The sequence below is a fragment of the Gymnoscopelus braueri genome (genome assembly GCF_963280865.1).
Source record: "Gymnoscopelus braueri genome assembly, chromosome: 7".
Taxonomy (NCBI): domain Eukaryota; kingdom Metazoa; phylum Chordata; class Actinopteri; order Myctophiformes; family Myctophidae; genus Gymnoscopelus; species Gymnoscopelus braueri.
In genome coordinates, this window is record NC_137608.1 from 14,342,849 (window position 1) to 14,361,730 (window position 18,882).

The 18,882-nt window shown below is 43.1% G+C and overlaps 2 protein-coding genes across 2 annotated transcripts in view; both read left to right on the forward strand.

Moving 5' to 3' along the window:
- Positions 1 to 18,882, forward strand: part of LOC308088592 (uncharacterized protein) — a 234,271-nt gene that overhangs the window by 24,180 nt on the left and 191,209 nt on the right. The window lies entirely within an intron of this gene.
- Positions 9,570 to 17,532, forward strand: LOC308088216 (uncharacterized protein; the record flags this gene model as incomplete). The annotated part of the gene is made up of 10 exons (XM_080432624.1): positions 9,570 to 9,596; positions 9,731 to 9,749; positions 14,226 to 14,284; positions 14,640 to 14,739; positions 14,975 to 15,070; positions 15,479 to 15,560; positions 15,770 to 15,887; positions 16,580 to 16,700; positions 17,092 to 17,175; positions 17,513 to 17,532. The coding sequence occupies 10 exons, from the start codon at positions 9,570 to 9,572 to the stop codon at positions 17,530 to 17,532; spliced, it is 726 nt and encodes a 241-aa protein (XP_080288750.1).

Consider the following 18,882-nt stretch of genomic DNA (forward strand, 5'->3'; position numbering starts at 1 on the left):
CTCTATAAAGTCTCCCTGTCCCTCCATCTTTTAGTAAACATTAGACAAATAAATTCAGATGGGTTGCCAATTTCATCCAATCAGGAGAGAGAACCCATTTATCAGCTTCAATTTGATCTAGTTCCAATTTCGTCAGCTTTTGTTTTGTTTCATTATTTCCAATTTCATTCATTTAATCTGTATCCTGTACGAGTTCTCTCTCCTGATTGGAGGAAATGAATATCCTGACCTGAAAATGTATTTTCTGTTTACTAAAGAGCTGGAGAGACAAGGAGACCCCCGTTACTTAACAAACACTGGTCTAGCAATGATTACTAGGGGGGAAATAGGGCTATTTGTATTTAACATTTATACTAACAAAATAATATCACTTACAGTATACAACCTTTAAGAGTTAAAGGTCAAAGGCGTGACACAGACAGGTTTAGGGGTTAATGCCAATAAATGCTTCAAAATAATCCATACGATGTCAGAACCTTTTTCGGATGGTCTGTCCAAAACAAAACAAAAACTCCTGAGAGACAAATGTCCATTCACTGTTCTGTGTTCTGAACGCCAGACCCCGCCCAGTCACTAATCTGATCAATGAATCGCAGCTGTGGCAGCTTGCATCTCCAGCGACTGAATCCAAGTCAGCAGAATGGATTTAATACCTGGATGTGGTTCCGACATGCTGTGGGCAATCCGTCATGGAGTCCCGAATGACGTCGATCTGTAGTTATAACCTACCCTGTCCGAACAAAGTTCTGTTCAACTTGGGATGGAGTATGAATTGGGCTTTAGGGACAGGAGTTACCCGGTGCTATCTGAGGCAGGGTATCAGTCGTTGTTCAGACACAGGAAGCCCATGATGGAGAACAGATAGACCAGGATGAGAGGCCAGCAGGATGGAGCAACCGTTAAGAAAGAGAGAGAGAGAAATAAGAATGGAGAGGGAGGGAGAAAGAGACCATGTTTAGCATTTCTTGTACATTTTTTACAGTTTGAATTGAGATATTCAATTTGGTGAATGTTAGTAACTGCAATATTTACGGCCCACATTTGAGTACGGTTATATAAAACGTACAATTTTATACATTCAACAATATCATACAGAATGACAATTGTGTGTGTGTGTGTGTGTGTGTGTGTGTGTGTGTGTGTGTGTGTGTGTGTGTGTGTGTGTGTGTGTGTGTGTGTGTGTGTGTGTGTGTGTGTGTGTGTAGCGGGATTGTGGCAAAGGCAAAGGGAAAAAACAATGATCTTGCCGTTATATTTCAACATTATAGCCCAATCAGACCAATATACCAGTGAGTGATTATACGTTAATTTATGATTAATACTGATTAACACAATCATTATGTTCAGCCAGCCACCCCTACCTTCCTCAGGTTGATGATGTGCACAGAGAATAGGGTGCCCCCTGGTGGCCAGCATGGAAGTTAGATCAGGGTAGCAGGGAAGAGCCAGATGGACCAACGACTATTTATTTCTGTCTTCAAGCCAGATGAATGTGGCAACCAACTCCTGCATGACACAGAGAATTGCACTATATAAACAGCATACAGTACAGTATGACATGTCAAATAGTATACTGAGAAAAGCAAGGAAGAAAGCAGACATGCAGTCAGATATAGAAAAACAAACTTGACAAATAAAACTGATCTTTAAAAGGTCGGACATGACCTTCAGTGCAAGCACCTCTGCAAGCTGCTTTGATGCCAGTGGCTCATAGCTTACAAACCTGTTTCTGTTATTTTTTTTTTAATACAAGCCTTTTACTTGTAACAGAGTATTTTTATATTGTGGTATTACTACATTTACTTAAGTATACAATACTCCACCACTGCTACTACCTTGCACAGGTGTTGTTGTGGCTGCTGTCTCCTTGGACGTCCTCTGGAGTGCTTTGGTTTCTTGTGATGATTTCTGTAACATGTTTGTTTTAAGGGACAAGGTTGTTAACCTCATTCCCAACCCCCAATATGGAGGACTAGCGATTGTCCTTAGTCTGACCCCTGCCCTTTGAGCTGTCTGGCATGGTTGGACCTGCCAGGAGAGCTCTCTGGGTCACTGGGATAACACAAGCTCCTCCACCAACGGCAAGGTGACAATCATGGGAGGAGACCCAATTTAGTCATCGCCAATTCCCAACTGTCCCCAAGTGTCCTGCAGTCCCTGTTGCTGCTATAAACTGCTATGTGCATTGAGGTTATTATAGTTAACTAAAATTAGCAAAATAACTAAAAATGTAATTGAAAAAAACATTTTAGTAACTGAAACAAAAACTAGGATAAAAAATACAACTAATTGAAACTGTATATCCTTACTGAGACTAATTAAAACTAAAAAAATAAAATATCCTTACTTTTAGTCTTAAATAAGACTAGTACTGTACCAGTTTCAACTGTGAATACATCTTTTAAAATGTTATGTTTTTATTACACAATACCTTTTATGACCTTTCTGAATCTCACCCCTGACAAATACCCCATATTACAATAAAGAACTAACACTACATCTAATAAAAAACGAAACTATAAACTAAGCCTTTTCCAAAACAAAAAATTAAACTTAAAGTAATACTAGGTAACGTTTTCAACAAAACTAAAGTTAAATTGTATATCTTTTGCGAGTGGCAAAAGTTTCACAACACCCACTCCGTGAATTTCACCCCCGGAAGCCTTTTATTTATATATTTTCTATTGAACGTGTACGGGGGGACTTTCCCGGGAAAATGACGTTCCTGGCCAACGTCATGACGTCGTGGCCGACGTCCTCAGGAACTACCGCAACGGTTTCCTGTTTGGCCAGGAACTACCGCGCTATTAACAAAAAGGAACCTCACGCTGATTTTAAGATAATGTAGGATTGGAAGATCGAAAAAGAACAGAAAAAGAAAGCACAGCTCATGGTAACTAATGCTCCACTGGCTAAGAGAAACGATCCGTAGATAGTATAAAACAATTAAAAGATCGCTTTTTGAAACGCTTCCGGCTTCCGGTGAAAACGAATGGAATTCTGGGTAATCGAGGACTAGGGAAATTGTATGCAGTGACGGTAGTGACCAGCAGAGGTTGCTAAAAATCGTTAGTTGTGATTTTGCATTGTACAACTTTAACTAGCAAAGCCACTTTAAAAACAAACTACAACTAAACTGAAAACATAAGTCAAAACTAAATTCAGAACTAAAACAACCTTGATGTGCATCAGCAGCTTCTGCAGTGCAGCAAAAAGAACATGATCACTTGATCCATCACCAGCTTCCCACCTGCAAACACTGTAGCCAATTGTGTTTGTTGGAGCGGCCAGCCAAGCTGGAGGCACTGCTGCTGCTGGGTATTGAACCCAGCTACCTGCGTGGTGTGACAGTGTTTTACCACTATCACACCCAGACGCTCCAGAAAGTTTTTGAGTGTGTGTGTGTGTGTGTGTGTGTGTGTGTGTGTGTGTGTGTGTGTGTGTGTGTGTAGACAGACAGACAGACAGACAGACAGACAGACAGACAGACAGACAGACAGACAGACAGACAGACAGACAGACAGACAGACAGACAGACAGACAGACAGACAGACAGACAGACAGACAAGATACAGATACAGTATATATATTTTTTTGTTTTTGTTTTTGTTTGTTTGTTTTTTTGCATTTTATCATGTAAATAAACTTTATTTATGTAGCACTTTTCAAAAGCAGGTTTACAAAGTGCTTCACATACATTACATAAAAAACAAACGTGTTTGCTTACAGTACCAAGGCAATCTAGACAAATAAACAACAAAGTGACTTACCAGTGGGGGATACAAACCTGGAACCCTGCATTACAATGTGGATCCACTTGAAGAGCCAGGCTCACTGGTAAGGTAATGCAGCTGCCTTCATGCTACAGTCGTCCATCCTTCCTAGAAACACGTCCACGCGCACCAAGAGCGGTTAGGAGTAGGGCTCAACTAACCCAGCTCAACTGGGGGGACCTCTGTGACCAGTCAGAAGGGACTCCTCACTCCTGTGCTTGCTGCAATCAATTCATCTCAACCAGAGTTTATTATTATTTACAAAGTAATAAAAAAACAAAAATAAATTATAGAGTAGATACCTCGTTGTTTTGATTGTTGCCTTCAGCTGAGAGCTCAAGTATCCAGTGGCGATGAACTTCTGTCCTCTTCTCTCCTCTCCTCTCCTCTCCTCTCATCTCTCCTCCTCTCGTCCTCTCCTTTAGTCTCCTCTCCTCTCCTTTAGTCTCCTCTCCTCTCCTTTAGTCTCCTCTCCTCTCCTTTAGTCTCCTCTCCTCTCCTCTCCTCTCCTCTCCTCTCCTCTCCTCTCCTCTCATCTCCTCTCTCCGGAGGGGTGCAGTGTCACTCTCCTGACATCACCACGCTCTTGCTAGACCTTATATGGAGCGTGCATATCTCCTTGTACGGCGTGTTCTGTCCGTGACATCAGCTGTTGTGATGTCGGTCTCCACAGTGTCCATGACATTAGTCTCGGGTGACCTAGATCGGGTCCTTGTATGGGGATCTCTGACGGCCCCATATATGGGTACCTTACTTACCTTGTATATGGTCTTTGTTCCATGGATAGGTCCAATCCTCTCCAACATCCACTTACCTGGGGCTCAGCACAGCGGCTCCCCGCTGTCCACACTGTCCCCACGCTCCCCACTCAAAGCTGACTCAAAGAAGGCGTCCCAGTCAACGTCGTTCACCACCACCTCCTTGCTCAAGGCCGAGTCGAGGAAGTCCAAGTCGTCCTCTACAGGGCTGGTGCTGTTCAGCGGCTCCCCGTTGTACAGACTCAGGTCCCCGCTCAAGGCCGGATCGAGGAAGTCCGAGTCCAAGCCCCAGTCGAAGTTGACCGTCTGGTCGTCCTCTATGGGGCTGGTACTGCTCAGCGGCTCACCGCTGTCAAGACTCCTCAAGGCCGAACCAAGGAGTAGACTCAGCTCCCCGCTCAAGCCCGAACCAAGGAGCTGATGGTGAACGAACGGACTCTGTGGGAGCCAACCCAAGGCACAGCTAGGAGGGGAAGGAGGCGCACAGGAGACAGCGGAGGTAGCAACACTGCAGAGCTCTGGACCCTGATGCTGCTGGCTAGGAGTGAGTGTGTGGTCCGGACTGAGCTCACTGCTCAAGATCCAGTCGAGGAGGCCGTCCAACTCTTTTCGTTCTTCAGCATGAAGCCGCAGGGAGCTGGATCGACGGGGGACTTTGGCCATGCTAGCTGTACAGTCTGGACGCTTCTTCCTCTTGAGCCTGCCGATCTCCTTGGCTGGCTGGTTCTGTTCCAGGCTGGTGGCTTCATCAAGGCCCCTGATCAGCTGCTGCGACACGGGCAGGGGTGGGGTCTGCAGGGGTGGGCTCTGCAGCGGAGGGCTTTGCAGGGGTGGGCTCCACATGGGTGGTCTCTGCAGTGTCGGGTCAATCTGGACAGAGGTCATCCACTTGCTGAAAGCCTTGACAAGGATGCGCTCGGCATACTGCGGGTCGACCGTCCAGAAGCCTCCCTTACCTGTGTTGTCTTCCGGCCGAGAGACATTGATGAACTCCTTAATGGTGGACAGGTTGTGCCGGATGCTGCTCTTCCAGGAGTCGGGATTGGCGTGGTGGCGGAAGTAGGAGAAGTTGTCCACAAACCACTGGTAGATGCAGGAGACCGGGATGTTGCTCTTCCCGCCGGCTTGCATGGCCATGCAGATCATCATGGGGAACGTGTACGTCGGTCTCTTGCCAGGGGCGCCGTGGGGCACGATGCCAGGGAGGCTCTGCTGCGTCCGGATGCAGGCCGCCGGCGTGGTCCTGATGGGTGAGTGGTCCTGATGGGTGCGGGGTCCGCGGCCAGAGGGGACAAAGGCACCTCAGGAGAACTCACCGGCTGGCGGCAGCTGAAGACAGGAGGTGGCTGGCGGTGGTGTCCGGGGCCTGCCTGGGACCCTCTGCCGTTGGCATCAGGGACGTAGAAGTCACAGGGCCGCTGGTCAGGCCGTCGTCCACGTTGAAGGAGGAGAAGGAGGCGTTGTCCATGTCTTTGGCCCGGGTGGCAGTCGTCACCACCTCGGACCACCGGTCTGCACGGCACAGCATGGCTGTACTCTGAAACCTCTCCACTCTCTCACACGTCATTATTCCTTCTGTGTGTGTGTATGCGTGTACTGTATGTGTATGTGTGTGTGCGTGCGTGTGTGTGTTTACCAGTACTGGTCTATTGGTGTCCTCTCCTTGTCCTCCTCCCTGCTGCACTGTGGAGAGAGAGAGACAGAGAGAGAGAGAGAGAGAGAGAGAGAGAGAGAGAGAGAGAGAGAGAGAGAGAGAGAGAGAGAGACACACAAAATTAACACATAGCTCACACAAAATTATAAAAACACAATGAGGATCTCATTTGAAAGCAGATAACATGGCCTTTCATCTTAATTATGTTTTGTGTGTGTTTCATTTTAATTATGTTTTGTGTGTGTGTGTGTGTGTGTGTGTGTGTGTGTGTGTGTGTGTGTGTGTGTGTGTGTGTGTGTGTGTGTGTCTGTGTGTGTGTGTGTGTGTGTGTGTGTGTGTGTGTGCGCGTGTGTGTGAGTGTGTGTGCGTGTGTTTCAGTGGTAGATAAGTCCTGTATTCAAAGTACAATACAAAAGTATTACAATACAAAAGCATTGGCATCAAAATATACGTACAGTACCAAAGTAAAAAGTACTTTGGTAGTAATTATGAATGGCCTGTTTAAGAAGAAAATCACTCAAAATTTGTCAAACCTTTTTGACAAATAGACGAAGTATAAAATAGGGCTTAAGTAGTTAATTGTTGTATTAATAATCTAAATCTGCAACTAGTAACTAAAGCTGTAAAATAATTGCAGTGGAGTAAACAATACAACAATATTTTCCTCTGAGATGTAGAGGAGTAGAAGTTTAAAGCAGTGGTTCTCAAACCTTTTCATGACAAGGGCCGCTGGTTGCACTTGAGGCACAAGAATACTTTATACCCCGCAGTACAGCGGTATCTACTGTATTGCCAAAAAATAATACATCTACAAGCTTAGCAAGCGACCTTGTGATTCATTTGACAGATTTAGAGCCAGCGGGATTCCATCACTGTATTCAAATGAACAAAACAAAGTGATGGCCAAGTTAAATGAGCCACAATGAGATTGTTGTAGATAGCCTTTTAACTAATTTCACCATACAATGAATGAATGCATTTCCCCTTATATATCATTTATTTAACCAGTAAAAATACATTGAGACAAAGTCTCTTTAGCAAGTATGCACTGCCAAAGAGGCCCATGCTTAAAACTGACAAACACAGACAGAAGTCCATAAAACACACTTCCATGCTGACTACCAAACTCCACTTTAGTGGGAGGAGTCACTAGAGTAGAGCACACATGGGCAATGTAGAGCCCAACCAGCCCTTTGTATCTGTACTTTACTTCACTATCTATATTTTTGTATACCTTCACTCCACTAGATTTCATATATTGTACTTGGACTCTAATACATTTCTAGGAAGGGATATTTCAAATATTGTTAAAATAGCAAATCTACAAGCTCACAATGCATCACATCACTTGAAGATCTGAAATAGGCTATGAGAGGGGTTTCCAAGGATACAGCATTGTAAATGAACATGTACCAATGCTGTACCCTACGTGAAGCTAAAGATGACCAAAGAACTAGAGCAGGGGTCTTCAACGGGGGGTCCGGGACCCCTAGGGGGTCCACCAAATATTTGTGTTGTTAGCCAAGCTAACATTGGTCAAGCTCCACGTGACACGTGTCAATATGTTGACACCTATGCCTTTGATTGGCTAGAGGGACGCATGACGAAATAGAATCCTATAATTAGGTGTGTCACTTCAAAAAGCCGTTTACGTTTTTGAAGTGAGGTAAGACAGGATCAATCAGTCTTGATTGGAACAGTACCTTCCAGTCCAAATCACCCGTCCGTGCTTGTGTGTGTCCCTCTGAGAACACCTAACATTGGTCAAGCAAAGGCGCAGAAGGCCAAAGCTAAGAAAGCATACTCATCTACAACAGTAACACAGAAGAGGACTAGAGAGTTGAATTGATCCCACAACAAGGCCGAAGTCTTAATACTGTAACAATTGGCCGCCTTGATCAAATACATTATGTAGCACTAGAGAAAACTGACATAGATCAAACACACCAATCAACTGCTGAAACTGTTCAAGACAATGAAGATGAAGAAGACAGACAAGCATTTGAACAAACCAGTCAATTACGACGACTCCCATATGACACATTGCTTCAAGAAGAACATCTTTTAGATGCAGACACTACATATTCAGTCGCCCCTGCAGAACACCAAAAACCAAGCGCATTCTACCAAGTCAACCCGTTCTACCAAGACGACCCGTGCTATAGAGACACACGGCCGGAAGCGGAAGGCCTACAAATCCACGCCCACTTTTGACACTCGGGGTCCGTTAGAACGATGAACTGCAGCTCTCAATGCAATCTCTATGAGAGGCATTGTAAAATACCGTCATTTCACTGGTTAACTACTGAGGCTGTAGCGATTTTTTTGGTGTTCTAATTATCTGTCCCATTTGTTTAATTTGTCCTTTTTAATGTCCCATATCTTTCATCTCGATATACTACCCACAATATACTATAATATACTCCATCAGTATGTCAAAACCGCTAGCATCGGAGATCCTGAGTTTAAGTGGTTACGTTACGGACGCATCCCTTCAGGTTTTCAATACCCAGAAAACTGGCGAAAGTGGCCGTTTTCAATAGGTTTTGGTCATTATCTCTGGAACAGCAGGTCCAATCTGCTCAGTTCAAAGCTTGTTGGATGCGTGACTTTGAGGACATTAAGCACGCAATGACACATTTTCGGGTAATTTTTTTTTAAAGGAGGGGTGAGGTCTTAGTTGGGCAGGCGACCGCCTCTCCTGCCTCTACAGTGGGTACACCACTGGTCGGCGCTCGGCGCTTGTAAAGACAGTGATGTCACTGAAATGCCCGTCTGCTGTCTACCCTCTGCTGTGTTAACATTATGGGTAACTTGTTAAAGTGGCAAATTAAATGTGAAACACATCAACTATTAAGAAAACAAGAAGATATGTTGACAAAGACACTCCATACATTTGGAAACATATTTTTATTTAAATCAATATCGTCTCAGTTAATGCAGGATAATTTTAAAAGTAGGCTAACTTTCATATCCTCTCATAGGGAATGCATTGGCAGCTGCAGTTCATCGTTCTAACGGACCTCGAGTAGCGGCACTGTCTCAAAAGTGGGCGTGAAATTTGTAGTCCCCGTGTGTCTCTATTAAAATAGCACAGGTCTGCTGGCGGAGACTTGTGCTCCGAGGAGCACATTTTCTAGTTTATTTAACTTTTTTGTGTCTTTTTTGTCTTTAGTTCTGTGACTCAAAATATTTGTATCTTGTACACAGCATGGCTTATCATTGGTACTTTAAGCAAGTAAGCATCAATAATTATATCAGTCTTTTTTTGTCTGTTTATTTATTTAACTTTTTTGTGTCTTTTTTGTCTTTGTTTACTTTAACTTTTTTGTGTCTTTTTTTCTTTAGTCCTGTGACTCAAAATATTTGTATCTTGTACACAGCATGGCTTATCATTGGTACTTTAAGCAAGTAAGCATCAATAATTATAACATCAGTCTTCTGCTACTCTGTGCAAAAGCCCTAACAAATGCATCCATATCTAGCCCAGTTGTTATGGCCTTCTCGTGAGCCATAATCACCAAATTTCTCTTCCTCTCATGTAGCATAGTGCGGCGGAAGGGGGTAAGGACACGAGACAAAGTGGAGAAAGAGCTCTCGCATGATGCAGATGATATTCCAATCACAAGAGAAGTCACATAAATACGATAAAGCTCAGGAAAGGCTTTCTTATACCCTTGCAGGTGTTTGCAAATGGTGGAGAGGTCTACATCATCATCAGAAGAGAACTCTTTTTCCAACATGATTTTTGCAACAATAATCTCATTAGAAAGTGTGTCACTGCGTGCACTTCCTGTCATCTTCTGCAGGGGACTCAACATGGCAACATCCAGAAAAGAGGGAGATTTAGGAAGAAGGCAACTCACTGCTTTCATGAGATCGAGATTGCTTTTGGAGAATCTTGTCTCCATCTCTACAATGGCTCTGTCCAAAATGTTAAGAAGAGCTCTCTTCAGAGCCTGGCTAGGAGTCAGGGAGTCTTGGGCATGGCCTACAGTGGACATAACAACACTACCTGCGAGCAGTGAGCTCATTGTTCTCTTTCTTTTAGCAGCTGGTGCAGGGTCAACTGAGACACTGGTTAATGTCTCATCATCTCTCATCTTCTTCAGAGCCTGCAGAGATGCACTGACTAATTCTACAGCACAGCACAGGTCAATAGAATGAGCCTGCAGCATAGCATTTGCAGGCTTTAAGGCACCTAGAACCTTTAGGAGGAATCTTCCTATTTCAAAGAAATGATGCTTCCTCAACATCATCAATAGGCCTGATGCCTCTGTGCAGATATCAACATTAGCTGCACTGTCCTCTGTAACCTCTGACAGGATACTCATAATAGCATCCTGATTTTCCATGAGGCACTTGGTCACATCATGGTGACTTGTCCACCTGATCTCCAACAGTCGTTTAAGGGAGGGGACATCATAGTTCTGTGACACATAATGACGGTGAAAAAATGAGTGCAGTGATCCTGATAAATCAAAAAATGTTTTTGCACATGGCTCTGCTTGCATTGCATGGACCACTGCTAAGTGCAGCTGGTGGTTATAGCAGTGGATATATGGAATAACCTTCCCTACCTTCTTTTGCAACAAAGCCTGAACCCCACCCCTAATCCCACTCATGACAGCAGCTCCATCGTAGCACTGACTGATGATTTCATCTGCACTGTAGCCTGAGTCAGAAAGATGCTTAAGAATTTGGGTGGTAATAAATTCAGCATCTAACTGACTGAGGTCAAGCAGACCAATCAGGTGTTCCTCTGGAATGCCTTTACAGACAAAACGGATCATGACAGAGAGATTTTCCACATTGCATCTGTCCCTAGTGCCATCACTTTTAATGCAAAACCCAGCATGATCTGCTTTGTTATATTTATCTTTTACCTCATTTAATACCAATTTAGCCATTGTGTCAATGATTTCATTTTGGATGTTGTGAGATGTGTATTTTGCATTTTGTGGGATGTTTTTGTTAATGTCATTAAATGTGGGGTCCTTTGCCAGAGTGTATTCAACCATTTTTAAGAAGAGTCCTGCAGAGAAATCCTGTCCATCATCCAACCACGAGGAACTGCACTACTCCTCCTATGGTTTTAATGTAGTACCTATTTTTTTCTATTTGAGTGGGCCCTAGGATATTTGCAATGGTTTCCCCTGTGGCTTCCCTTTGTGTCATTTCAGACCATGCTTTGGCACTTTTCACGTGGCATTGGCTAGATTCGTGTTTACTGAATCCCTTGTCTTTCTCCAATGCAGTTTTCCAATTAATAAAACCATGTTTGGTAAAAAACAAATCTCTGTCATTTTTTCCCTCAAATTTGCGACAAGGGAAACAAAAGCACGCATCTAGCTTTGCAGAGTATTCCAGCCATGGTCTCCCCCGATACCAGCCCGGGCTGAATGTGCGTGCAGTCTTACCAAAATGACGTTTTGGGAAAACAAGACTAGTGGGCTGCGATGGAGCTATGGTGCTCAAGCCAATGTTCTCATCAGCGGCCACTGCTACGTCGCGAACGGGGGCACTTTCGGCCGGTGTTGCGGTGCTTGTGCAACTGGTTGGGGGGGGGTAGGGTTTGGGTCGGGTTGAGGAGCAGTAAACTGAGACGACGGCACCACGGAGCCTGCCTCTGCTGCCTGTGGACTGACTACTGGAGCTGGGCCCGTAGCAGTGCCACTGGCGCTGCTAGGTTTAGCAACCAGCCATCGGCGCATATTGACGAGAGAAGAGAACAGAAATGAAACTATAACTAAGCACGGTGACTCGCTCTGTGAGTGAAGTGAACCACTTTAGAAAAACAAAATGTTTCCAAAGATAAACTAAAGTAGGCAACAGTGAAAGTGGTGTGTCTGTATCCAGTGGTGTCAACAAGCGACTGACTGACTGGAGTGGCTGCTGCTCGTTCCTCCTCACTATGTATTATGAATATGAATATTTTACCAAGGTCAGCACAGTACATAGGTACTCGTACTCAACCAGAGGAAGCTCCACTAACTTTGTGCCTCACCTATTTAGCAGTTGCATGGGCCAGAGTTCATTCCTGTACACTGCAACAGATGCATGGAACGAACTACCAACAAGCATCAAGACCACTAGCTCCATGGCTGGCTTTAAGTTCTCCCTTAAGAGATGGCTCACTACCAGTGCGACCTAAAAGTACATTTTTTAATTAGGGTTCGTATCCTCCCCAGCCCCCGCACACATGCGCACGCGCGCACGCACACACGCACACACGCACACACGCATACACATATAGATACTCACACGCACGCCCGCACCTACACCAAGATCAACAGGACCACGATGGAAATAAGCTTCTGGCTTTCTTGTGTCTATCCTTTTGACTATTCCCTGTGTACATTGTTTTGTTATGTGCAAATTGTCAATAAATAAATCAATCAATCAATCAATCAATCACGCCCCACGGCCAGTGTTGCCATGTCAGCTTATTATAAGCGACTTTGGGCTTTCTTTTTCTGTAAAGTTGCTTGTAAAAAATGGTTGTTGCGTTTTTTTGGGCTTGTTTCTAAACTTTAGAAGTACACTTTAGATTAGAATCTAAAGTGTAGATTTGTTCTTATTTAGGCTTGCTTCCAAATGTTTTAATAATTATTGGTTCTGAAATATTTTCATGAAAATGTTTTGTGCGGTGCCACAGAGAGCATTTGTGTTCCCAAAAACACAAATATTCCACATTTTATTGCAAGAGTTTTTGAAATTAGCAGAGTTGTGACTCGAGCTTGATGCATAGGTTTAAAGTGCTCATGTGGCCTACTTTGCTTCTTTTGGGCTTGTTTTCCTAGGCTTCTTTCTCTCGCAATATCTGGCAACACTGCCCATGGAAAATCAGGGCAGACTGGCAGAGGATTATTTGAATTGTGCAATGATACAGTACATGATGGAATATGATTAAGGATTATTTTGATTATGGTAAGCTCACATTTCATATCATGACATAAATGTAACTTTCACAAAACCCCCCGTCAAAAAATAAATAAATAGTTTTTTAAGAATTTTTTTTGGGGGGGCAGTCAGGGCATTTGGGGGGGCATTGCCCCCCCTTGCCCATGCCTAGATCCGGCCCTGAAAACAATGCAATTTCTGTTCTTGATACATTTGACAGAATGAAAGACATTGACCGACGGTCAGTTTCTCAACCAAAGGCTGCACACATGAAACATCTACTGATCCTAGACCTGTGTGTATGTATCACGTTGCAATCACTGGTGGTGGCAAAGGAACAGAGAATTGCGGCAGTTGCGCATGTTCGATTGGATGTAAACAATGTACATACACATCCAACAAGAGGCGATGTAAGTGATACATTATCTTTCGACAAGCCGGAAGGCGGAGATGATGTTTTCACCCCTGTTCCCCCGTATGTGTGTCTGTCAAATTGGCCTCATGGTGGCACTATATCAGGCCAGGTTTTCGAGTGTGTTATTACAATAACTAATGAAGGGGTTTTAATATCAATCTATTAATTCCAGCATTCACTGTACACACTTGGTGGGTGTATTGCTGAGGACCCAAGAAAGTGCAGATGTCGATCAGATGAGCGGTTCGGTTCTCAATGCTGCATGCACCCATACTGTGGTTCTTGACAATGCTATGAGCAGCAATTCAGAGTGCCAAATAATCTGTCCATTCTGATTGGCCACATACTGTATTCTTAACGGGCACAGGCTCTGAATGGCCCTGCCCAGAACGGCCAGTGCACTAGTTTAATTGAAATGCTGAGAATTAAATACTGCCACTTCACTCCAAGAGGTGGTTTACAGCAGTACAGGAAGTCTTTTTTTAAGTGGGTACAGTTAAAGTATGTCTACCTGTCACACCTCAGACACAGTGGTAAAGGTTATCACCTTACACTTACATGTACTTGATATACTGACCAAGACTAACCCGGTAAAATGCACACACAATCTCTCCATCACACAAACACACATTCACTCTTAGTGTTAACTTAAATCTGCAGCCCATCCATTGAGGCCTAACGACCCCCTGCTTCCCATGCTGTAACCCCCCTCAACCCTCCAGCCAGCTACCATACCAACCAGCCAACGGAGCGGGGCTTTGAGATGAGCACAGAGCCCTGTGTCAGTTCTGGATCTGTCTGGTAAAGACACCTGCTGTCTCACCATAGGGACCAGGGGGGAAATAGAGCGTGTGTGTGTGTGTGTGTGTGTGTGTGTGTGTGTGTGTGTGTGTGTGTGTGTGTGTGTGTGTGTGTGTGTGTGTGTGTGTGTGTGTGTGTGTGTGTGTGTGTGTTTAGGCACAGCGTTGGTGGTGCAATGGGACCATGTTCATCTCCAGGACAGTTTTAACTTGGGAACCTTTACATTCCAGACCACCCTGCACAGTGACGGCCGTATCATCTTTGCCTACAAAGAGGTGGCACTCCTCTTCATCTTATTACATTACATTAATTACTGTTATGATATTTTTTCATAGATATCCATTGACATCAACAACATCAGTGCAAATAATCACCCTGTTAAAGTGGGCCTCTCAGATGCATTTGTGGTGCTTCATGATTTGGAGCAGATTCCAAGTGAGTATAGCAGAACATAGAGATAAAAACTTTGATAATGTATCGCTGCCATCAGAGGGAACCAAATACACAAATTAAACTTTTGAGGGATTAATTATAAGACTGTTAATTCTGCAATTGAACTAAAACACAAAAATCTGCTAAATTCAAGGTAGAATTCAATTCAAGGTTCAAGATGTCAAATGTGATGTACCAACACTATGGATCTGCCCACTGTCATATTTTCTTGGTGCAGACGTCAGGAGGAGAACCATCTATGAGTACCACAAAGTAGACATCCTAAAATCCAAGATCTCCAATTCTACAGCCATTGAGATGCTACCTCTACCCAGTAAGTCATCTTTACTAACAGTTTAGAACATGGGTCTTCAACAGGGGGTCCGGGACCCCTAAGGGGTCCTCAGAGTTTCCACAGGGGGGCATCCAAATATTTTGTATTTACATTAACCCTACAGTACATATTAATTGAAAAAATAAACAAAAACTTGACACAACACTGATGATAGGGCTGTCAGACAAGTCTATGAGGCTATCAATGAAATCTATGAAGAAGTTTAAATATGTAGTGGGGGTCCCTGCTTCATCTCTCTCTCAGCTAAGGGGTCCTTGGCCAGAAAAACTGTTGAAGACCCATGGTTTAGACGCAAGCTGCACAGCTACTGTACACTATCTTATGCAAGGCTCTGTCCTTCTGCCTCTGACTCTTCTCACTCAGCCCATTGTATTTCTGCATTCCCAGCATGTCACCAGTTCTCCAGCTGTGACGCATGTGTCACGTCTCAGACTGGCCTCAACTGCACCTGGTGTAGCCGACTGCAAAGGTACACAGCAATTGTTTTAAGTTAAAATGCAATCACATATTCACCTCTATCAACTCTCTATATATCAACCCTGTAATTGTCTGGGATTGAGATATATTGCATATCTATCTATAGCATTGAAAGAGGGAAAGAGAGAGAGAGAGACAGAGAGAGAGAGAGCTAGGGTTCATGTGGTTAAATATAAACCTACGATATGTCCTGTTCCCCAGAAAAACACTGACTGGGGGAGGAGATGGGAAAGCCATGTTGAAATGGACAGAAACTGGGGACAAGGGAAGCAGGTGGCAGAGGGCCAATGTGTCTGTTGACCATGACCAACCATTCTGGGTAATAATGATCTTAGTATTATGACGTTCAGTACACAGCAAAATCCTCAGTGTTAAAGCTGCATTCTGCAACTTTTATGTCCTGCCTGGGATTTGAACCCTGGTCTGCTCTGCCGCATGAGAGACCACATTTGTACCTCTCATTCAAGATACAATCCCAGCTTGGTCAAGGGAGATGATTGTGCTTGTTAGCTTCCGGCGGTACTACTCATCAACCAGTAGGTGTCCTCCCTGACACCAGGGTCTCAATTTCTCAAAGGAAGAGTTGCCTACTCTTCCCTGAGTATGGAGACTACCCCCAACTCACTGTAGATGCACTAGTTATATTGTATTAACATACTGTACCATACACTACAGATTGGTTGTATTAACTTTTTGTATACATTAAAGTTCAGTATTATAGCTTTAATTTAACTCTGAGAGTGTACAAATGGATAAATTAACACTGAGGATGTTACTGTGGAGCACCCTTAATAAGAAAGTCTTTGAATACTTTCCCATCACTGTTGCTCTACATCAATACTTGTACAGGTCATGTGTCTTTTGGAAGATTCTTGTAGAAACTTGTCCTTTTAATTGTCTGGACATAAAATAGGCTAAATGTAATATTCTTTTCCATCGTCATTTCTTCTTCCTGTGATATTATTATAATTTGAACAGTTAATCTGAATGACTCTGTTTTTCTTCTCACAGTTGGTGTTTGTATATCAGAGGGGGATGGACGGTGGTTGGAAAGTGGCTTTGGATGATGTCACTATCCTACCTGACTCATGCTATTCACCACCGCCCCTTATTGACCCACCACATAATGATGGTAAACACTATACCCTCCATATCATAACCACTTTAATAAAGAGCTGGAGAGACATGGGAGACTCCTTTTACTGAACAAACACTCTATAGCAATGAGTACTATCAGAATATAGGGCTATTTAACACTTATTTTAACCAAATTAAATCACTTACCCTACCTTTTAATTAAAATCCTTGAGGGAGTACCCCCTGGAACCCCCTGAAGGGCCCCTGGGGGTCCCCGGACCCTGGAGTATGTTGGGCAGACTCAGAGTACCACTGCCTATAATGACGGGCGACAGGTAGAAAGTGGACAATGGGAGAACGGGACTATTTTTGAGTCAGCTGAGACCCTTGTAACCCATAGTAGTTGAGTGTTCATGTGTATTTTGTATGTGTGTTTGTGTCTGCAGATGCCTTGGTCATAGGACTAGTGGTTGGTCTCGGTCTGCTGGCTGTATACTTGTCCTTTCTGTCTACAGGAGGTGCTTCAACACGTATGTAATTTTTATGATGCCGACGATGACAATTATTATAATAAATATGATCATAATGATGAGGATCACATACATAATGTACATACTGTAATAATACTACAGTGAAATTATCTGTGACATACTGTACGGTACTATATGGGATTTGCTGACTTAACCTTTGTCTACTCCCTGTCAGCAACCAGCATCAATCCATGACAGATGAGGCAGTTGTCCAGAACGCTGTATTTGATCTTTATGACTGTAAAATAGATGTAAGTATATAGATTTCAAACAGCAACATGTGCGTTCAAGCCTCCCTTGAAATAAGACGATCAAACCCTTTTCTGTTCTCTTCCAGGGTACGCAGCATGGAAGTGAATCCAGCATTTCCTTTTACAACAATTTGTATGATTCATCGTCAGTAACTGAATCCCCCGTGGATACATCTGCTGCTTAGTGTGCACATGGTCTGGGAAATTATACTGATTTAACTCATTAATTGTTTAATAGGCCTATACAGTATATGCATAGGAATATCATGTAGAACTATGTTTTTAACTTTATCTCATCTATTTGTGACAATGGTTCTCAAACTCAGAATTAACATGTATTTTGCCAAAGATCCCCATCAGAAAATATTGTATTGATTATGATTGTTTTCTTATACCATAGAGTATAGTATTGTTATTACACTGTGAATATGTTGTTTTATTGTAGAGTATTAGTGAATAAACCGAGTTCAGTGAACTTGGCGGACTACACGGTAAATAAAATCTTGAATGTTAATTTAACTCCAGCCGTAAGGGTACATTTGCACGTGTATGACCCTGAGGGTCTTGTTAGATAGAAAGATAGTTCTATGATTTCTAACCCCAGCCTAGCTTAAGCTACTTAATTTTTAAGTATTTTTTAGTAATTTTAAATTACACGATTATTATTAAAATAAGCATTACTCTGCTGTGGGGCAGAAACCAGCTATGTCCAAAATATAATTTTATAAGGAAATGAAAAAAACACAATACTGCCTCGTCATAGTTGCTATGGTGACTTTATACATTGTCAGTACTTGAATGTGTCCTTATATAGTATCACCAATTTACCCAAATACAGCTCAAGTGGAGTTAGGAGGTTTTTGACCATTAATGTGGAGACAGGTAATTCTAATCAATTAAGGACAAAACAACTATCTCCACAAATTGGAGGTTTGAACGACAGTTTGAGGATCCAATGGAGTTAGGATGTTTAGTCAGAAGCGCTTTTTAATACTTTTCATTGGTTAATTATTTGTAAAACCCACACAAAGACTTAAAGGGTGTTCAATAGCACTGATTTATTTTTTTAAAATTGACACATTCTGCACTTTATACCACACTACATGACTTCATACACACCTCATACTAAGGACCGCAATGGAAACAGGCTGTAAGCTTTTGTCCGTTATCCTTTTGATTATGGTCGATCAGATGTATGATCAGTAAAGATATCAAACCCCCATTACTCTCAGAATGTACAAAGGGAAGCAAATAGACCTGTAGAGGTCCATTTGGTTCCATTTGTACACTCACCTGCAAGGGTCCATTTGGAACCCCCTCAAGGAACCCTGAGGGTCCTTGTGGTCCATTTGAGCCCTATTGTAATGCGAGGAATTATCAACCGTAACTGGGTTTATTTGTGTGAATGAAAACACCTTCAAATGAACTGCTAATCCTTGAAGTTCACATTGTTTTG